Source organism: Euwallacea similis, chromosome 8 (assembly GCF_039881205.1).
Source record: "Euwallacea similis isolate ESF13 chromosome 8, ESF131.1, whole genome shotgun sequence".
Classification (NCBI taxonomy): Eukaryota; Metazoa; Arthropoda; class Insecta; order Coleoptera; family Curculionidae; genus Euwallacea; species Euwallacea similis.
The window spans coordinates 417,306-439,995 of record NC_089616.1 but is presented as its reverse complement, the minus strand read 5'-3'; the positions used below and the strand labels follow the sequence as shown (position 1 = coordinate 439,995).

The window sequence follows — 22,690 nt, the reverse complement described above, 5'->3', positions numbered from 1 at the left end:
GTCGACATTCAAATTCCTGTAAAATTTCGTATTAAAATGTCGCCTTTAGCACAGACCACCAGAGAACTTGGTGCAGACAGCCTACAAACTTTCCTCAGTTAAATTTCCACATTTCAAACAGTCCTTGTGAACCTGACAATAGCATTTTGTTCTTATGCGCATAACCTACGTTTCCTTGCAGAGCACCGTGGTACTCATGCTTCGATATCGTTTCTGTTATTCTAGTCAAGCATGATCCGAAACTCAAATTCCTTGTTCGCATGCTGTAGCCCAACAGACCCAATGCTGGGACCAAACCCACACTTTTGACCGAATCGCGGTACGAATAATCTAATCTAGTCATGCTCATTAACATGTTTTGCGTATCGAATTTTTGCTTCATATCACGAATTTGTCTAATGTAGATGGGAACTTGTACAATTTCTAAATGCTGTGCTATATACTTTTAACATTTTCTAGTCGCCAAGTACTTAAAGAAGCATTCAATAGATATAGGGGTATAACCAATATTTTTCTATTTAATTTATATTTTTTGTCTGCTATGATTAGTATTTATTTTAGTTTAAGAGCGCTATACATAGTTAGCAGCAACTTAAGAAGCCCTATTGCCGTAGCTGGGAGCTGCGCCATATGTTTAGTAGCTAAGTCCCATACCAAAGTATTATTGACAGCTTTCAGCTGCATCTTTAGAGCACTTTGCTTGTTATTAAATTTGCTATTTATTTTGTTATCTTCTGTATTATACAGTATTATCTACTTCGTGAGTACCCCCCGCTATAACTATACATACTAAAATATAACCAAGACGAAAGGAATTTTTAATAAGAGGCCCTTAAAGGGTCACAAAGCTTTGCACTGGCTTCGAAGGAGGTTTTTCTTGTTATTAAGGAAATTGTCCTTTATATAGGGAATATTTGTTTGAGTTTTTTATCTACAATTATTACTATTGTTGTATTTGTAATAATAATGCAATTCACAAAGAAAAATGTGATAAAACAAGTTTGTTGTACTTAGGTCTGTTACTAATGTCGTGTTGGTAAAGTTGCTCCGGAGCTCGTGCAAGGTTTGGCCCCTTTGGTCCTTCGAAAGTGTATAGCCATACTTTGTTGCATGAATTTTATTACATTTTACTAAATTTAATGATAAATTATTATGATTATTATTGTATTCTATTAAAGTAGATTAAAAACGACAAGAATATAACATTTATAATCTGCTAACTTGTAATTCAGTACTGTAAAAACATATGATTATATTTAGACAATGAATGCGTGAAACTTTCTAGCCATGTATGAAGATAACGTAACATAATACTTATCACTATTTTTTTTACATTGTCAATTTTGCTGGTGTTTTATATTTACATTGTCGATATACAAAAAGAAATGTTACTTTGTACCTTTTAACAATCCACTACTCGATATAATTCTAATGTTTACATACTGATGATACTTCTTTGACGACAATGGTGCCCATATGGCTTACCCAATATGCCCTATGGGGCCTCTGTAACGAGTATTCATGTGGGCCCAACCCCTTCACTCACATAATCTCTACTTTACTCTAGCAGAATAATTGGAAACTTTAAATCGTATTATTTATTATATTTATTACTATTACTAACTTTTTAACTCCCAAGTGGGTGGGATGCGGCGCCCTCGCTCGTACGACTATATAAATTAAAATTACATGAATTTATTAAGATAAATTATTATAATAAATAATGCCATTCGCGAGTGTCCTACTCATTTGGCAAGCTATTCAAGTTCATATAAAACTTTATAAAAGAATTATAAATGAATAAAGTTAATTATAACGCAATTTGTGCTTTATATTTTTTATTACTATTATTTTGCCCCAACGAAACTTGAACTGGACGTTTTGGAAAAACAATGGCACTTATTATATTGTCCTTTCTAGTACTGGTGAGTCATGATCATGGTCAAGTCATGGTTAACTATGAAGAAAACAATTTTTATTTACATTATTTACATATACCGGGTGTCCAGGCGAACCTTGGATATAGGAGATTACCACGGCAAATCGGTTTTTATTTCTTTGCACTTGCGCGAATTATTCAATTGAAAAACCTTTACGTGGCGATCATAATACTCAAGACCGGCCATCATTCAATCTTCTAATTCTTCTAATCTCTTCTAATTAGAGACGTTTTGGCTCAAAACGCCTCGAAATTTCAAAAATTTTAATGTCCCGCGTAATCGTTCTAGGTTCACGATTGGTCAGGGTCAAGATCGATTCATTTGACATAGGGTTTTTATGCTTATGTTATTGGCGACTTTAAGTTTGTTTAATTCTGACATTAGCTCTGACCAATCGGGGCCTTGAACGGTTACGCGGGACATTGAAATTTTTTAAATTTTGAGACATTTTGAGCCAAAATTACTCTAATGATGGCCAGACTTAAATACTATCACCTCCATATAAAAGTTTTTCATTTGAATAATTCGTGCAGGCGCAAAAAAATAAAAATTGATTTCCTACGTTAATTTCCTATGTCCAGGGTTTGCCTAGACACTCGGTATTTTACAATTACATATATTACACTATACATATTAAACTATTTACATATACACTATTTACTTACAAATCTATATCATTTTCGGCGTAAAAACATGTGCTATTTCTATGCGCTTCATGCCTATCCAACATCCTTCTTGCATTTGAAACTTTGTAGACGCCGCTGAAATCTTTAGAGGTTTTAATGTTTTGTTCGAAGGTATCAATTCGAAATTCTTCAATAAATGGAAAAGGACAAGTTTTATCTTCATTAAACCGAATCGAGACCCTATGCAAAACCTTGGACCGGTACCGAATGGAATGTAAGCATAAGGATTAATTTTATTTTTGTTTTCACTGGAGAATCTTTCTGGATCAAACTTCTCTGGGTTTGGATAATACTCTGCCATATGGTGCAGACCAAAAATTGGAATTAAAATTTTTTCCTTTTTATTTAATTTTACGGAATTTGTTCCGAGCTTCAAATTATACGGTTTCACTACCACTCGGCTTGTAATGACTACGGGTGGCCACTTCCTCAAAATTTCTAAGAAATTGTAACACATTAAAATATCTTTAATTCTGAATTTGAGCTAACCTGAAACTACCATATCCATATATAGCATCTCCTGAATTACTTCATAAGTGACTTCAGGATGTTTTTGCGCAATCTGATGGATTTCCAAGCGCAGCCTCTCCTGTACATCTTTATTGAGAGCGAGTTCATAAGTTCCAAATAATAAAGCTGAGGACACTGGGTGAAGTCCAGCAGAGAAAAAATTTGCTGCCATGCCAACAACATCCCAGAATGTCGATTTGAGCTTTAGTGAGCTTTGGTCGCCTATTTTAGAAATGTATGAGTTTAGAAGCGCCTAAATTCTCTATGATCAGATACCGTTATCGCTATTGATAATATCCAAGAGTGAATCAACAACATCATTTCTCTTCACTTGACTTCTGAGTTTCGCACTAATCGATTCTTTGTAGGCTTCCTCAAACACAAGATTTGACTTTTTGTTAAAAATTCTTATACCTAAAAGCTGCAAATATGCAACAAAAAGGGTATTGTTTCTAATTGTAGCGAGAAATGGAAGAACCTTTGAAAGCCTAGGGAAGAACCTATGCATCAAAAATGCCGGCCCGTCCAGGTCGATTTCGGACAATTCCAACGCCGACTTATAAAGAATATTATTTTCACCCCTCAATGAATCTGTTTTAATACCAATGGCCAAATTGGCTGCGACATCACTCGAAAATCTAAAAAACAATTTTCTGGTAGAGTGTTTCAATTCCAACTGAATTGGACGACTTATGCCTTAAAAATAAATCTGCCATCTCAACTTCAATACACCCATTTTCAGAAGTCTTTTCTGAGAGAAAATCTACTAATTTCGTAGTTTCTTCCGCTATGAAGTTCCACAAAAACTTCATTTTTTTCGTAGTTAATATAGGGCTGAGTAAGGTTCTCATCGACTTCCATTTCTCACCTACAGAGGGAGCATTTCTAATGTAAGGCGATTTAATGGTTTTAAGTATACAAACCGTTTTGGAGCAGCAAAGTCCCAGCTGCCATAGATTCTAATTTAGGATCGATACTCAATGGCAAAATGTCAGTGAAATATTCAAAGTGCTTTACAGTTATCGTTTTAATCAGCTCAGGATCAGTTATGCAGAGGACTGGTACTGTAAAATCATATATGCCCATATATCTGTATATATGGGATTGAGTTTTCATCATAAATCGATGTAAATTGAACTAACCCTGTCGCTTTACAGCCCTCTGTCATCCATTTTACAAAGTCGAAGAAGGTAGATTGTCCTCTTAACGGCGAGATGTACCTCCAATTATCCCCTAATATTATCCACGGGGATTTGGTTTGGGTTACTCCTAGATTCTTCCAATGGAATAAAGGTTTAGTCAAAAGATACCATGATGCAATTAAAAGAATTAACATTAGAAAAGCCCACATTTCCAAAAAAATAAATGAACAGTGCCTATAAATAAGAAGCAAAATATTAATAAATTTTTCGTTAGAGATGTACTCTATAAATGTAATGGAATATCTTGAGTATTATATGAGCAAAAGGTGAATAATTAACAACAGCAGATTTGGATTATGCAGTTACTGACTAAATATTTTATAGCTCAAAACACGCACATTTCAAATGAAATATGAAAGGTAATATTATAAATACATAGTCCCCACTCAGTTATACAAGATAAGCAACTTATTATAAACATGCATAAACAATGAACACACACCAAAAAAAATGTTGGTACTTATTATCTATATCTATTTCATTTTAATTCGCAAAAAATGTACAGTGACAAATAATATAAGCTCTTAACAAGTGCAAAACAATTATCGCAGCTAAAACCAACTTTTTTTCTTATACATTTTAAGATGAGGCTTTACTTCAGGCGTTTCGCAAAAAAAAACAGTAAATCTCCGAAAGATAAAGTAATGTTTGTACTAAAATGCTTAACATATTATGAATAATTTCCCAAAATAAACTGGTGTTCTTTTCCATTACTTCAGTAATTAAGTCATAAAACCATACAAATCAATCAATCAAAATTAGTTTATTTGAATAAGCGAACTTTTATTCCCAATATGTTAAATATTTTAGTACAATCACTATTTCATTTTTCAGTGATGAATAATTTTTTTACGCAAAACTGAAACTAGAGCTCAATTTTAAAACACTATTTAAAATTTGATTTCAACTTATCAAGATACCAAATGAATGTACATTTCCTGCAAATTTAGGAAAATATATAGAGTTGTAAAGAAATGAAAGAAATGATGATTAATGAAAAAAAATCGGACTTCTTTTAGCCCACAGAGTAGTTATTAACTGGCAACATCTAGATACCAAATTATGTTATTAACATTATTCGGTTCCACATTTATTACATGCCGTATTATCAGGAAATAAAAAATGAATTTATAATCATAAACAAATACAGGATTATCTTCGATGCTCTTTATACGCATCTTGGTAACTAACAAGGTTAAAAGGTCGGTTAAATGCACAAATATTTACAATTTTATAGGGGAGAAATTTAAAACAACTTTTTTTTCCTAAAAAAGTTCATAGCTCAATAGATACTTAGAAAAAAATAGAATTTTGTTTTGTTCTTTTAATAAGATAAATTTATGTTCTGCCTGAGTTTATATCAAATGATCCTGCTACTTCAACGAAAACCTTTCATTTTAATATTCCAAAAATTTTATTTTATAATCAACAATATTCGGAATATGCGCTATATATAAATGCCTTCGCCCCATATACACACACAGAACTGATAATCAACAAAATTGGTTATTAAAATCATTATTAATTGCTAATTAACACCAAATTTATGTGGTTAAAACTATTACAATGAAGATATAAATATATGTATATGTGTATTATAAAATACTATCAAATATGCTATTCGTTTTATGACGTCTAAATTTTTCAACACAATTTTTGGCAAGAAAAAATATTCGTAATGTACACCACATCCTAAAATTTGGTCTCCGTAAAACTAGTGGTAGATATGACAATTTGACGTTATGCTACAGTTGCCAAATCCAGCATTGTCGTAAAAACTTGATCCTTTTTATAAAGTTTTATTATTGGAAGTTATTATTTTAATACAAATGCACGATAGACTTTAAAAAGTGCATTGCAATGCCTTCGTATGTCAGACATGGCGCCATCTGTACATATCACTAATCATTAGAGATTAAATAGAAGAGATTTCTTCTCTAGTATGCTTGCTGAAGACTAAATGATACAACAAACTAAAAATTTCTTTCGGTTGATGAAGTTATCGACATAATAGTATATAGATGGCGCCAACATAAAAATATTTTTTCAAACTAATAATATAGATAAATGGAATTATTATTGCCATAGATGTTTGGACTGATAACTTTATGTAACAGTTCCCATTTTCACAAATTGTTTGTAAAGGTGGTCTTCTCAGGTTGTTTCAAAGCTTTTTAAGGAGTTCTTTCTCATCCTTGAATTCTCAAATTTATAATTGAAAACTATTTTTTATTCTAACCTCAAAATATGTGTAAGAAGTAAACAAGAGACAGTAAACAAACTTTTCGTTTTATTTTTTTTTCAATTTTGTATTCGTTTTTGTATCAAAATGTGTCGTTTTTCGTCTAATGACAAATGTTCAACCATTGTCTTCACCCTTTCACTTCAGTTGTTCAACTTACACATTATCACTATTGAATGATATTAGAAATTTGAGAAGAGCAAGAGTTATACATCCTATCGTGTATCCAGTCGCGTTAAGGTAAAAATAACAGACATTTTAAAATAAATAATACACAAATGAACCTTCAATCACAGAATTGCTATGAGATAAACGAACACAGGTTGCTATGAGATAAATGTAGAGATTATCTTTCAGATGATATGGCAAGGGGGTGACTGGTATCTTACCATCCTCACTTTTCTAGACAATTGGCTTTTGGGTAGTTTCAGTATTCATCAACAGAAACTAGATAAGGGCAGCGCGATTTTTGGAAATGAGGGGCTTTGGCTTGATTGTTGAAAATATAAATGCCATATTATGTATGTTATATCACGGCACCACTTTCCTAGGACATCTATTGAATTTGAACTACTCAATTTTGGTGGTTTGTTTTTGAGCCTTCACATTTGAATTTCAGTAACAATGTGGATGATATATAATGTTGTAATACTTTGAAATCATCTCCATTACCTACCATTGACTAATAGGTAATTTTTCCACTGTTACAGCTGGCATGAATCTCCTATTTATCCGGGTAAAGAAATTCCAGTTTTCAGGGAATATGAAAAATGTAACCTGCCAAGAAGGCCTAATTTTTCCTCTATGTGGTCATTGATTTAAACAAAAAATTTTGTAACAATAGACTCAAATATAATTAAAATCCAATTTTCCAGGAATTATTTAAAGAAGAAGAGGAGCAACAGTGCAATGCGCACTTTAAGTATCTAAAACACGGAGAAATTTCGTTTTAATAAGCTAAAAATGGAAGAAAAGACTCGTGGTGGAAGTGCCCTTCCGTTCATGAATATACAAAGACGAGAGTTTGGAGATGAGCCGCAAATGCAAAAGCAAAACGATGAAGTGGTCCTCAATGATTTTCAATATAGTCAGAAGAATGATTTATCTACAAAATTAGATAATATCAAAACTGAAGATTTTAGGCAACTTAAGTTGAGGTAAGGACAAAATTTATGAGAAACAAATATCTATTCGCTTATTAGGAAAATTGTTATTCATTATTTATTCAAATATAGCCAGTTTGTCAAAAATGTGTGAAATTTGTAGTGGAAATGTTTATTTTTTTCCATTGGTTTTCCTGGTACATTTCATAGCTCTCTTAGTGAATTATCTTTGGAACGTTCATGAAATCCACACACATAAATCTTCTTTCCCTACCCTCAGAGAAAGTTTCAGAACTCTCAATTAAACAGACGAACGTTTCTTCATCTAGGAACGTGATTTAAATTATGTTTTATTTCTGTGGGTTTTAATTTTCGCATTTTTCCGGTAATCATTTCCTTTTGTTATCGATCCATTAGCTTTTTTGGTAACCAAGCATGAACTTTGTTATCCTTTAGGCAACAACTTCGCGAAAACAGTCATGAACTACGAGACTTGGAACGAAAACTTAAAGCAGCTTATGTTAATAAAGAATTGGCTGCACAAATTGCACGAAAAGAAGCTGAAAAGATTAATGAACAGGTACTCTTTTCAGCGCGTCTTAATTTAATTTAATAGAAATTTGCTAAAGATCCAAGAAAGACGTACCCAAGAAAAGCTACTAGAAGCGCGAGTAAAGGAGGAAGAATTGAAGAGAATGTTAGCAGAAGAAGACATAATAAAGAAGGCTCAATACAAGAAAGAACTACAGGAACAAATTATTTTGGGAGAAGAGTCCAAGCGGTACCTTTACGAAGAATTTCTCAGAGAAAAGAAAATGATAGATGATATTATTCAGAGAATTCATGATGAGGACGTTCGGGAGATGCAGGAGAGGATGTGTAAGGTGAGCTAACATCTGGCAGAAGTTTTATCAGAGTTTTTTTAAAGATTTTCTGAAAATTAGATGAAAAAGACTCGGGAGGAAATGATGGCCTTCAAAGCTGCCCAGGAACAGTGGAAACAGAAAATGATTAAAGATATTGAAGATGAAAATCAGAAAATTTTGAACTTTCTTGAGAAGAAGAGAGCGGAATCTTCCTCTCGACTCGAAGAACGGAAACGCCGTGAAGAGGTCAAAGCAAAGATCAAAGAACAATTGGCCCAAAAAATGTACATGGAAACAGTGAGTATCTTTAATTTCTTTATTGTTCAATTTATAACATTCCGATGTTAAAGCTGCAAAGTTTAAAAGATTGTTGTGCCAAAATTGTAAAGGCAACCAAATCAACTTGGCTGCTGACGCAGTCCATATTGTCGTTCACACAGCCATCTAGTATAATTCTTGCATTTTCATAGGTAAAGAAAAAGGAACGAGAAGATATCCTTCAAGAACTGGTACTAGAAGAGCAAAGAGAAGCCTTAGATCTACGACACCGTCAACAGGTGGAAAAGCAAATTCGACAAAGATTTGAAGTGAGAGAGTCACTATCTGCTCAGTTGCAAGAGAAAGAGGAGCGCCTAAAACAAGAAGCAGCTGAAGACGCAAAATATAAAGAACAGGCAAGAATCCACTTAGTTTCTACCATACCATTTCTACAAGACATGGAAATCAAAAATGTTCTTTTCATTCCTCCATTGTAATCTGTCTGTACATATAAAATACACGAATACAATTTCCATGGCTTGAGGGATTTTTACACAAAAAGCAATATAGTATATTTTTTAAATCAATCTTACGACAAATTTACCTAATTAAGTTATTGGAGAAATTGGCTGAAGACCAAAAACTGGAACAAATGTCTGCCCAGAAGAAACGCTTGAAGGTGTTACAGCTGCGAAAAGAAGTGGAGCAGATGATGGTTGACAGGAGACAAAGAAGGACAGAGGAAATGCAGCATTTGCTTAAGCTGCAGAAGGAAGAGGAGAAAGAAATGGAAAATAGGTAAGATCAATTTTCCTTAATATCTTCTTTGGTGCCACTTCTTTTTTTCCTTCATTAGGAAGAAAATTATTGAAGAAGAGAGAATCTCCCTGCTTAAGAAGCACCTGCGCAATGTTATTGGTTATTTGCCAAAAGGAATACTCAAACCAGAGGATTTATCTCATTTGGCGGGTTATATTGACGATTCCTGAGACTATAGTACCTAAGTTGCTAGCTATAGAAGATATGATGATGTCTATTTTTTTAGTTTGTTTTATACGATCTAGAAATTTATGTGATGAAATACTTTGTAAATTATTAAAGTGTCCAAATTAAATAGCAGAACTTTTAATTCATTATAACTTTTACAGCAAAAAAGTAACTTCCCAAGGTGTAAAACTAAATAAACAAATATTAAAAATAATTTTTAAATAGTGTTATTTTGACTAGTTCTTATTGTATTCTTGATGTTATGGTGAATGTATTCTTTTCTATACTTTCATGGACCTAATTTATTAATAAAAATGCAGTTGATCGATAGGATGCTAAATTTATGGGTTTTAAACAAGGCTCCTATCATAAATTGATGTCCTGCATACATTATTTATATAAGTAAGTATCTATTTAGTACCACCACATTGCTAAATAGTTAGTACAAGGCTATACTTATTGCCGCACTGGAATGTTCTTTATCGCAAATTACCAGAACTGAATATGTTTTCCATTATACCTTTTACATGAAAAATAAAACTTCCAAGACCATAAAACCATACAAAAAATGTTAAAAGTGGTAAAAAAGTACTGTGTTGTTTGATTTAATTTCTGATTGACTATTATTATCTTCTTGACATTATTGCGAATGCTATTTATCCTATATACAATCTTAAAATATAGGTTGTGTAGTACAAAAACCAATGCACGTTATAATGCTAAATTCAACGTTGATACTGGTTTTATGATTAATTCAGTATTTCTTATCCGAAAGTGGGAATAAATATAAAAAAGAGTATAAAGGTAATTATAAAAGCTTATACATACATTTGAAATATGATTATTTATTCTATATCGCACAATTAAAAAACCAACTTAAATTATAATAACTGACGAAATATATTTAAAGAAAAAGTGTTGAAAAAGTCTACACGAGCTTGTATCACACATTTTTGAAGATAAAAGAAGACTTTTTTCCTTAACTTACCTCGGGTAAACAAGTTAATGATTGTGAAGATCCAAAACGTTGATGTTAACATTTTTACTTTGCATAGCGCAATTGCATTAAAACTTTTACAAGCAAATAATATCTCGAAAACTTTATATACTTTTAACAAGGGACACTATTGAATTAAAGTTACTGGGGCTACTTTGTCGGTTTTTGGCTCTAGCAAGTTGTAGTAAAAGTTTGCATTAATAGACATCAATCGTTAAATGTATCACTGTCCTCTGTTTCACTGTCGCTATCAACACTGATTGCCTGTGTTCTTAAAAGAAAAGTTTGTGGTAAAGAAATCACCAGTAAAATGGAAATTTTGATAAAATACGGCGAAAATTGGATGGTACTTAAGTAAACACAACGGTCGCTACAAAATAAAATGGCGAAATGGGGAAAACAATGTCAAAACGGGCAAACATGAGACATTTGGCAACACCGCTTCCTGTTGCCAACATTGTTGTTAATATTTCCACCATTTCCGTCCATGTTAAGTTTAAATATTTTATTAAACGTTAACGGGTAAGTCCAAGTATCAGTTGCAGTTCATCCATATAATTATTGTTTACCTAGAGACGAATTACACGTTGAAAACTTTTCGTATTTTGAACATAAGGGTTGGTAATGAAATTACGTGATTTATCACGTGCATCGGTTACATCACAATGGAGGTCTACTTACGTGAAAAAACGTAATAGAAATATTTCGACTATACTTACTGGAATAAGATCCTTATCATAAGTTCATGTCCTAGATGCTGCCCGATCTACTATACCAAAGGTTTGTTTTATATTGCTGAACTTTCTTTACTATTCTGCATTTATTGCTGAATCGCACCGTTCATTATTGCAAATTAATGGAATTGAGTATGTTTTCTATTGTGATCCCAGTAAACTCTAAAATTCCGTTTGAGGTCTATGCATGTTCGCAAAGGGTTCTTCACAGAGAGAATCCGCAACTTCACAGAATATATTTAAGGTTTTTATTACTGGATTAGTATACTATTTGACAGTATTCATGTTTGCTAGAGGATTCTATTTGTAATCGTCACGTACTTTACAACACGTAAGTGTTAGGAATTCCTAATGCACGTATGTGCTAGGAGTTGTTATGATGACTACCTTCTCGGTTAAATCTGCTTTCGTAGGAGATCGTGAGAACAAATCCTAATTAAAGGAGATAATGCTTATTACTGGTTACTGGAAATAAAAGGCATATAAGCAACTGAAAGTGCTCTTTAATTGAATTGTAAAACACACATATTCCTCTGCTGGGTTTCGTAAAAGCTTCCACAATTTGTAAGATTGAATTGCTACATTTTCTGTTTTATTCACGAATCACTTGTACACCATTTACTTGGTCGTATAAGAATCATAATCCTAGATAGTAACACGTCTTATGTATAACCAAAAGGGATTGACGATTTTTATTTAATTTTGCCTTCTAACTGCATTTACCGGATCTACAGGATGGTTAATTTTATCTGTTGATTAAGACTATCAACATAATAATAGTAAAGTAGGTATTTTTGGTATTAAAGCTAGACTCTGAAATTGTACATACCAAACTTAAGCTAAGTAAATGTTTCTTTTCGTGTGTGTTTTATATGATTCTATGCCGAGCCTCCATTTATCAAATCAGTAAGATTATTTTCTGAAAGGAAAAAAAATATATATTTGTTTTTTTGCTTTAGTAGAAGACTTTCAAAAACGCGAAAATTAATATGAAAGTTAACTAGTATCTCGGGAATTAGAAGACATAGAGCAACCTACTCAGTACAAACTGTACGTCGATTTTTATTTGTAAAGTTCTAGAGCCTCAGTGAAAGTATTCATTATCAGCGTAGTATCGATATATGCCGATTAGAGCAATAAATCTCACATCAAGATTTTGATTTTTCCTGAAAATTTCTAAAGAGGAGAGAAGGGCCCATTTTTAACCACTCTTCAAATTTTTAGCCCCGAACTTTTGGCAACCCGAAGAGCAATTACACTAAAAATCCAAATCAAATGAAGGCAACCCTCAAAAATAGTCAACCTACTTCCACCTTTCCATATCGCCGCCACTGACCATCGATCTCTCGGTGTTGGCGGGAAAACAGAAAGTAGAGCTTGAGTACATCTTGCGCCATCCACCGTCAAGCTTCCGAACCAGCGTTCCAGCTTCTTGGTTGCAGAAGCCCGGCCCCTTTCCCGGTGCACATGGCCCGAAGTGTTAAAGCTCGCTATCCTGCGAGCGGTTAAAAATGTCGATCAGCTGATCCCTGTCCGTCCATTCCATCCGGTCATTAGACCGGGTTAATCTCAATCAACGTCCATTTTCGCCGACCGGTGTTTGTGGGTTCACAAAGTGCAACAACGTGTACAGGTAGGAGTAACCTGTGTCAGGTGCACCAATGGGAACGGACAGGTTACGTCCAATGGCAAATCAGCCTTCGTGTTTATGTTGTAGGACCGGCGGAGCGAAGGTGAGTTTCCACGAGACGACCGTATGCGAGGGGTGTTTGAACGCGGAAAATTGTTTTACGACGCGCCGTTAAAGTTGTTTTTCCCGCTACGTTGTTTTGTAGACGTAGTGTCGCGTCGTTGCGGGGTTCTTGATGGGCCGCGAACGGGGTTCCGAAACGTCGGCAGCATGTCAGTGGCGGAGACGGACATGGCCAGGAGAAAGCAGGTGAAACCCCGGAGAAAAGGTGAGTCGAGTTTAAATTGAAGGCGGGAGCAGAAGGCGCTCCTGAAGGTTAACGTTAAAGGTGCGGTAGTGTTTTGTTTACCGCTTGCACGTGCTCTAGGGATTATTGCGCATGCCCGCGCTGAGGATATGTGATACTCAAATAGGGTAAATGCACCGGTAGCTGACATATTAAGGAGGTAACTTTCAGCGTTTTGATTACGGTTCAAAAGAAATACGCGATTTACGTCAAATCACAAATAAATTTTGTTGCCACGAAACATGAATAACAAACACTTTCTATTACATCATTCTTTAATGATCCCTGGCATCCAGATCCGAAATTGCACGTTAGCTTGGGAAGTTAATGGACGAATAAGTGCTGCTAAGTACATACCTTTTTTTTTTATAGGAGTGTTGGTCAATTGTTCATTTGATAAATTACAACTAAAGGTATTTGACCGGAACGGTCAAGCGAGCGGACAAGTAAAATTACATTTGTACGAACCTTTTTCCATTTTGTCCTTCACACTGCTGTTTCGTCTGGGTTGCGATGGCCTTCCGTCGTTTCCGATGTCCAGGGGTTTGATTCTATAGGAACATGTGAGAGTGACAACGAAAATTTTGCCCAATAAAACTGACAATTGAAAATTGTCGACTAATCGATCGTCTTTCCTCTCATATGCTCCTGTAGGATCAGGGGTTTTATTCTTTTCGTTTGAGAATCCCTCGGGAAGAATATCTAGGGTTAATTGACAAAAAACTCGTGAGATGTCCTGCTCCGATGAGCCTAATCTCCTTGATGTAAGATTAAGAAGGATATGCGCGTAAAAATGCGCATGTCTTTATATTTTTATGGAGGTTTCATTTTATGACCCCTTTCCCACATATGATATTCTCATATGACATATGCGAATAAAGGCCTGAGAGATAGCCAAATTGACAAAACAGAATGAATGACATATGTAACATACAGGACCGGAACAGTAGACCTTTTTGACATATAAAATAATATAAATTGAAAATTGAGGGAAATACATAGAAAATAGTGAGATTTTAATATCTGAATTCGCAACCAATTTCCTTAGTTAACATCAAATGAACGCACTTTGCGCCGAGGTTAGCTATTATTCGAGATACATAAAGAATGCTTCATACATTTTTGTTACATAACCTATTATAGAAGAGAATTGACAATAGTGTTAAAAAATATTCCGAAAAGGCCCTTCAGCATGGCTCGGTTAAATCTCTTTATAACGTGTTGGGATATTGAGAAAAGTAATGACAACACTAAATAGTACTTGAGCCACTTAAGAAAGTTCTATTTTTGGAGAATGTTTCTCTAACCTTAAGACAGTATTTTTGGTTTATGCAAAATGGCATTTCTACTTGTTACCCTACATGCATACATATGTAAGAGAGTTCTTGAATATTAATTTTCCATATCCATGGATTGGTTGAGGTGGTGAACATCTGTGGTCCCCACGAAGTCCCGACTTAAACCCGTTAGATTTTTCTTTAGAAGATTTTTCGAAGTTATTGGTATATAATTCCGCACCTAGCAGAGAGAAGTTATGGAATAGCATTCAAAAAGCATAGCTGTAAATACAATCTGAAACAGCAACGAAATCCTGTCCAAGGTGCGACGAAATTTTGATTTAAAGCCGGGAAAATGTATTGGTGTAGACAATCGATGTTTGCTGTTGTTGTTTTTATCCTTTCCGGTCTTCATTCCAATGTGTGTCTTTACTTTAGGAACACAACTGCATGACATCATCTCGTGGGTACGTGCATTTCTCTCAGACTTACTAACACTCGAATTGTGTTTGGTGTACTTTCAAGGTCGAAACGAATTCTTTGATTATAACTGGCATCTGTCATTTTCTTTTAATTTACAACTTCCATATCTGTGAAATCCACCAAAGACTGCACAGAAATACCCAACATTTGATTCATAAAACAAAAGATATTTCTCTGGGGGTTTCCTCATTTTTCCAAGTCTCAAGAAACAGATTATTGCGAACTTCTTAATACCCACCTAGCAGTTTCCGGAACTGAAACGAAACTTCATCATCCAAAATAGCCGGTGGCGGTCGAACTACTCCAATTAGTAATGACAAAGATTTTAGTATGCAAATTGCCCTTAGCAGTTGCCACGGAGACGACTACGTGGCTTTCAGGTGAGGGTCGTTGCTCATTACGCCATTGTCACAGTTAATTCTCTGAATATCTCTCTGTTAGATACGAGTTTGATATTTATTTACACAGTTCGACACTTTGAAGGGGAAACGAACAGCTAAAAAAAGTTAAACTTATTCTGAAACTGTGCAAATATGAGCACCCAATGTGAAACAATTTCTTAGCAAAGCGCTGCTATCCGGCAGTGTAACCGTTCAACCGGGGCAGACATTTTTAGCCCAGACATAACAAAAGGTGGATACATACCAACTGCTTCAGTAATTTGTATGTTATCATAGGTAGATGCGTGTATATAAATACGAATAACATCCTAAGGAAATTTCGAAATTTTCGCTTCAACAACTTCGTAGGTAGATATAATTAGGCGTTGTTCCAGATCGCAAGCTCCCGTCGAACGCCACTGGCAAACCAAACAAGTGAACCTATTCAAGCACGGGTTAATCCTGAGAGTTATAGCAGACTTGGACGCCGAAATTGCCAGAATTGGTTCGTCTTATCCGTGTAATGAACTTGTCAGGGAAGTAATCAACACGCCTCACCGTTGGAAAGGTGATATGGACCTGTCGACCTCGATACCGTTCTCCAGGTCTCTGAAGCCAGGAGCGATTAATGGGCTCTTGCAAGATTGTCTTGTCTATTATTGGATACGAGTTTCTGAGAGATCGCTGATTTAATTCCTTGAAATTTTAATGAAAGCGTCTTTCGCGACAACCCCCTAAAGTATCTGTTAAATAGCTGCGGTCTGCCTGGCAGGTGACACAAACACTCGCACACGGCATGTTAATTTAATAGATTAATTAAGTAAGTGGAGAGATGAGGTAAAACAACTTGGGAGAGAGTTAATTTGCGCCCTGCTTCTGGTCCCAGTGGCAGGAGAATGGCTCTATGCAAAATAAAGCGGGGAATTTTATGGCAGCTCATGTGTATCTAGAACAGAAACTGCAAGTTTGTGGAGGGACCACTCGAAATGGGAAATGGGAAGTGAGTTTTTAAATACTGTTGATGTGCTTGACCGATTGTTAATGAGAATCGGTCAATCGATTTCATCCATAGAGAGGACTTCTCTCAATCCAAAGTCACATATCATGATGAATTGTGAGCAAAAAGTCTTGACCGTCCCAATATTTCGGAAACGATGCATTTAATAAAAAAGCTTTATGTTCAAAAGTTATAAATCTTTGCCAAGTTTATTTTGAAATTTATTGCATACATACGAGGTGCTTCGTGAAGTTAATATAAATCAAAATTGCATTTTTTTTTAAATGGAAATATATTGCTTTCGCTCCATTTTCTGAATCTATTCAAAAATCAGAAATCGGCGTAGATTTAAAATAGCGGTTGCCGTCATTGCTTACCAGAACGTTACGTCGCCATCGCAAACTTTAACAATGACACCGAAATATTGTCATGTCCACTGCTGTTCTTATATCTCTTTTTGTCCACAATCTGAAATACCTCAGACACATCAATCAAGTTCAGGAATAATACGTTTCTATACACTTCCAGGTCTGCAGCGAACAACATGGGGGTGTTTCTTCAGTAGCAATTAAGCCGCATTTGTAACAACATCGTTAAATTGATTAGCAATGTTTATTGGCCCCCCCTGAGCTCCCCTTTTATTTTCATCTTATTCTTTTTATTATTTCCCACTATGTCATTCACGATTCCCCAGGCAGTTTCTGTCTTATTGTCACATGCCCTAATTTTATTATTGGAATCATTGCTTTTTAACCTTTTAGGCAATTCATCATATTGTTGTTTCTCAGTGCTATACAATTCCTTATAATGAGCATCTGTTTCCTTAAGAATATTCAAAGTCCAGTCTGAACTAACCTGAATTAACCTGTCGTAATGTTTTTGTCTGAAGCAGTGTTGTAGATGCTCTAGATCTGTCTTCTATATTTAGAAAACATATTGAAAGATGTGTTGAAAAACCTGTCTCCAGAGGAATGTTTCAAAGCAGCAATCGATGGGTAATAATTGCTGTTGTAATTGGTTGGTTTCTTCATTCAAAAATTGATTACATCCAAAAGGGCGCGGAAATTAACATTAATATGCTATCATTTTGCTTTGATAAAAAACCTAATCAAACTAGCCCCGATTTGCAGCGATTTGTTTATGGGACCATTAACAAATTGGTTGAGCTTAGTACCTCTAACAGTGTTAATCAGAAAATATTTTGAAGGAAATGTAAATACCCAGAAGTAAGAAATGATTAAAGTGGCAACCGCAGATTAAGAAAAGGGAACTGTGGGAAACAAGAAGTAGGCAGAAATATATGAAAACGACCCTTCCCATCGTTCGTTCTGAATGAAGAAGGAAAATGCAAGATATTATAGAAAATTATAACCTATGCGTCCAAAAAGTAGAATACTGAAGTGCACTTGCTGAAGAGACGTCACTAAATCATCCTCCTTCAAGCTCATATATCTCAGTAATTATTTCACATGGTGTTTCTTAAACATATTACCGACGATAAGGATTAAGCCTTTTCTGTAAATGTGCCAACACTAGTAAATTTAATTTAGCAGCTCGAAATCGAGCGATTCTTGGCCGGTTGCCCGCAACTTAATGCGTAAGTTAAGCCTTCCTAAAAACGATAGTAGCATTATCCAATTAGACGTAGGTTTTTGCAGTTGTAGTTAAGATATCTCCTCACGTTTTCACCAATAAGCATTTTAAAATGCGACGAGTTCAGGAATTATTAAAGATTATCAAAACCGCATAAAAAGAGGCAGTAATTCACTCTTTTACCGCAGGTAGAAAATTGCAGATGTCTTACAGTTTTCCATGAGCAAGCAGAACGTGTTCGCACCTTGCTTTCGCAGCATCTGACTAATAAAATAGGTAACCTTCTCAGAACTGGACACATCAGCGGATTTTATATCGTTTATTGTTTGTAACTTAAGCCAGCATATTAGCTACCTTTCGCATTATGTAGCTAGGTATGCCTAGGGATGGCAACGACATATCGATGTGTCGAAAATTTCGATATATTTTATGAAATTATCGATATGTGTCTGGATTTTTTGTTGCGATATATTGATGAACATGTTATTTTATTTGTGAACTTCGTCTCCTCATGTACTCAGTACTATACTTTTTTATTTAAAGCCGCCAAAAATTTAAGCTATAAATAAAGGCCATCGCTTCATTCCACAGCTTTCGATATATCGATATTTTTTTGCGATATATTGAGTAAATCCATAGTTTTGTTAATATATCATGTGATACAGTATATCGACATAAATAAAACTTTGCCATCCCTAGGTGTTCCACCGTCAGGAAAAATTTGTTTTTGCTTGTTCTGGCCGTCATCAGGTTAGACCGAACCAATCTTCCAATCCATCAGATGAAGCCACTAAAAGTTAATATTAATAGAATAACCGCAGGTGGCCTAAGGCACGCAGTTAGATTGGATTTGTATGTATTGACTTATACAAACATGCAGTGTAATAAAATCTATTTATACTTACAGTCGAAAATAGAACTAACCTGAACCCTTTTAAATTCCCTCGAAATACCTATTGGCAAATCTGTGTGGCAGTTCTTCGAAACAGGAATATCGGGTTACGTACTAGAAATATTCGAACCGTCTCTAAGCTGCAGGAAACAGGATTTCAGTTTTAAAATCATCCAACAATTTTTCGATCAGATTTGCTCATAATTTAAAGGCACGTAGGGTTTTTGACCGTAAAGGAGATAAGGACGGCAAGAGGTGCTGAAAAAGCAATATTAGCGTAGCTACACCTGTTCATAGTAATATTCTTTCCTTTTGGGGGATTTTGACCGCAATCTGACGCCCTTTGCAGTCGTTATAAGGGAGAGTTGTCTTCAGATTTTCATTAACACCATATGGCGGACACGTGCTCGGACCTTCTCGCATCTACCTATACTTTTTACGGCAGTTTTCCTGGACTTCATGTGCAAATGGCGTTCCAGGGATCGTTGGTGTGTTCCCAAACTGGAATTAAATCAGATTGGGTTAAGGGACAAAAAATATAAAATAGTCAAGCATTGCTATCTCAACTAATATATTTCTATGATCAAGATTAGTAAATATCCAATAAATTCAGAGTGAAGATTCAGCGAGGTCATTGATCGTAAGTGAGCTACAACCTAATGTCCTCATAGGCCTTCTTCAGTCTTCTGTATCTTCGTATTGGTAGCAGTTTATTTAGTCTAGAGTTTTTCAATAATATCTTTGATTTTTTCTTTAATTCAATTTGGTGGGCTTCTAATACTTCGCGATATTGCTGAGTTGGAGTATCGCTACCTTCCAAGATACAAACAGAATGCGTTTTATTGAAATCAGCAAATTTAGGATTACGGTTATTTTCCACGTTAACGTCGAGGTTTTGAATCATGGCTTAAACTTGGTATTACTAAATCCGCCCTCGTACACAAAATGAATTTGTTTATGTCCAATTGCAGTTATTATGAGAACAATGGGCGCATTCAGAGAATTTGCAGCAGTCGAGCATTTGAAACTTTAATTCGCTGACTGCTTTTTCTCTGACAGTCTGATTTGACAATGAGCTGCTAATTTGATCTGGTGCAAATTGGAGATCCAAATTCCAGCTTTCCACCGTAATACGTTTTGCCACTTGGAGTCAGTGCTACAGCGAAATGCAACCGTCGCAATAAACCGCTGCAGCGCTCCTGTTTTCTAAATGCCCCCAATACATTCTTATGGATATCAAAATTTACGAGTGTCGGGATTGGGTGAACCATGATTTAACTTGGCCTTAGCCTTCAATTTTCTCTGGAATTGAATATTACCTTTGATGAGCTTTCATTAAGTAAGCATTATTTAATCAGGACATCTCCGCTTTCTAGAACCCACTCTAATTAAATTCACTTTATTTATACCTATATTTTTTATTTTATGGTCATTTCATGCTTTGTCATTAAGTTCCAGGCCTTCAATGTTCAAATACTTCAACATTGTTTATTCAGAAAATTGCTACTCTGGAATCAGTGAAACAAGATCGGATTTTTTTTTGCATCTACAACTTGCTACAGTGTACCTAAGTAATTGGTTGGTTGTAACATTGGACGATCACTACTGGATATTACCAGTGGTAAGCTTTTAACACTTTAACATTGTTTCGTCATAGCATTGAAACAGAATGGTTTTAATTTAAGTCTACTGCTTTCACTTCATACTTGACCCCTGCCTATTCATGAAGGTCCAGGCATTCAATTTTCTCTGGCTTCATTATTGGTTAGCTTTCAATGCTTCGATGTTGTTTGATTAGGAATTCTCTGCCTTCCTGAATATAATGAAAGAATTAGGTTTTATTTCCGTTTGCAGTTTTATTTTATGGTTCAGCATCTTTAGTAGATTCTGGGCATCAAAATTTCTCTGAATTTTGCCATTGGTGCGCTTCTAGTACTTCCGCACTGTTTCGCCAGAATATCAATGCCTTCCAGACTTTAGAGAAATGCAATGGGCTTTTTCTGTGCTCCCGATTTTCTATTTCGTTTATAGCTCACATGTGAATATAATTTTTCATGGATTTCGCGCACCTTCCTCAAATACCCTACAATATTTCGTTTTGAGACAACGACTTTATTTCATGCATGTTTTATCCCAGGATGTAAAATCTATTGAACTGGATATTAAGGTTTTGCTGTGACGTGTATGACGTTTTGTCCAGCTTTGAATGATATTTCCATCTTCAACCTTTCTTATTTAAAATAGCACAACTCGCAATTCCAAGACCCAGCATCGGCGCCGGCGTCCCGATGGCGCCATTTGACCTTTCCGGAAAGTAGCATTAATTTATCATGCCCACCTAAACTGTTCGCCAGATAAATAATTCTACCTGATCCATCTTGTTTACTTTAGTAATGGACCAAATTCAGCGCCTGTTATAAAGTTATCATGGTAATTGAGACGAGTGGGAGAGTCGCTTAATCATTGTCAGAGTCAGCGTGACTGCAAACATTTTTGATGGCCACCGGTGCAGGAGATAAGTTTGCTGCAGGAAAACACACACAGTTCGCGTTATTTGTTTATTAATTTGTGTGACTGGGATTGTAAAAATTAACGGCATCAGTTAAAACCTGATGGCAAACTTCGACCCTATTCCTATCAATTTTGCTTAACTTCTCCTGCAAAGTAATTACCGAAGACTGTAACAATAACCATCGAATTTATCTGCGCGTACTCTCCATTTTAATGATGACCGTTATTAGATTAAGCGAGATTATTAAGGCATCATGGCAACGCTTTAAAAGATTAGGGACTCACTTAACGACCTGCGGTAGCAAACAGGTAAGGGGCTTTTTAATCGAATTTCCTCTTACTTTACGGGTGACAGTAAAACTTTAGGAGGGACTTTCCTTCTCGCTAATTAGTAAATGTATTCAATCTCTACGATTGAAGCTCGTCTGCATCTTTGACTGTGAAAACATGTTTTTCCATAAATTACGCATCAGTTATAGATCTTGCGTGGCTTTATCTCCGCGGTTCTTTAATAAAAATTTCTCTCACTTTAACACATTTAATTGAGCACATTAATGTGCGCCACTGAGTTCTGACAAATATGGCGTTTGAGAATCAGAAATAATTCGGCGGTACTCAAAGTAATAAAAAAAAGTTGGACAAAAGCTAAGTTTGAGAAAACCGAAGAATGCGTGATTGGAAATGTGCATGAAGAAGAAAGTGGAAAGTAGTTGTAGGGATAAGAAGGGAATTTGAAGGAACGTTGAATTTGAAAAGCATGAAGAGTTCTACCATCTGTAAAAACAGTAGAAGGGTGATAAAGGCAAAGCCTAAGAATGAAAAAAGGCTCGACAAGCGCTGCCAAATCTGTTAAATAAGAATAATCAGGCAAGCAGAAGCATAAAATTCAGAAGAGGCAATTCATGGGCACCGACCAGCTAGCTAACGAGCTCCTAAGTAAAGAGCAAATGGGAAGAAATGTAGAAACAGAAGAATGAATGATGAGAAGTAAAAATAATTAGACGTCGAAAAGGTAGAGGGCTCGACAAAAGTAGATTTTCAAATAGAAAAGCTGCT

At 35.3% G+C, this 22,690-nt stretch overlaps 3 protein-coding genes across 5 annotated transcripts in view; 2 read left to right on the top strand and 1 right to left on the bottom strand.

Annotated features, from left to right (window-relative positions):
- Positions 1–1,102: 1,102 nt before the first annotated feature.
- Positions 1,103–4,530, bottom strand: LOC136410620 (cytochrome P450 9e2-like). The gene is given in 7 exon segments (XM_066392878.1): positions 1,103–1,957; positions 2,606–3,064; positions 3,116–3,358; positions 3,413–3,833; positions 3,835–4,004; positions 4,060–4,226; positions 4,279–4,530. Coding segments are annotated over 6 exon segments (1,665 nt in total). The 5' UTR covers positions 4,488–4,530; the 3' UTR covers positions 1,103–1,957; positions 2,606–2,609.
- A 2,098-nt stretch (positions 4,531–6,628) lies between these two features.
- On the top strand, positions 6,629–9,921 carry LOC136410612 (meiosis-specific nuclear structural protein 1-like). Its single transcript, XM_066392867.1, has 8 exons — positions 6,629–6,820; positions 7,456–7,737; positions 8,140–8,263; positions 8,313–8,567; positions 8,628–8,846; positions 9,020–9,223; positions 9,421–9,605; positions 9,664–9,921. Exons 2-8 carry the CDS (start codon positions 7,544–7,546, stop codon positions 9,794–9,796), a joined length of 1,314 nt encoding a protein of 437 aa, XP_066248964.1. The 5' UTR covers positions 6,629–6,820; positions 7,456–7,543; the 3' UTR covers positions 9,797–9,921.
- A 3,139-nt stretch (positions 9,922–13,060) lies between these two features.
- Positions 13,061–22,690, top strand: part of zfh1 (Zn finger homeodomain 1) — a 204,654-nt gene continuing 195,024 nt past the window's right edge. For 2 of the 3 annotated variants that reach the window (XM_066392831.1, XM_066392834.1), the window contains exon 1: positions 13,062–13,483. In XM_066392831.1, the coding sequence (XP_066248928.1) occupies positions 13,282–13,483 (202 nt within the window). In that variant the 5' untranslated portion in view covers positions 13,062–13,281. Of the gene's footprint in view, positions 13,484–22,690 lie in introns of all 3 variants that reach the window. The other variant, XM_066392832.1, reaches the window with a different exon arrangement.

What these genes read in the sequence shown, in the direction of transcription:
- LOC136410612 (XM_066392867.1), top strand. Translation starts at nt 7,544, where the DNA reads ATGGAAGAAAAGACTCGTGGTGGAAGTGCCCTTCCGTTCATGAATATA. An exon ending in TGCAGGAGAGGATGTGTAAG is followed by an intron (nt 8,568 to 8,627) that starts GTGAGCTAACAT and finishes TCTGAAAATTAG; the next exon opens with ATGAAAAAGACTCGGGAGGA. An exon ending in AAAAAATGTACATGGAAACA is followed by an intron (nt 8,847 to 9,019) that starts GTGAGTATCTTT and finishes GCATTTTCATAG; the next exon opens with GTAAAGAAAAAGGAACGAGA.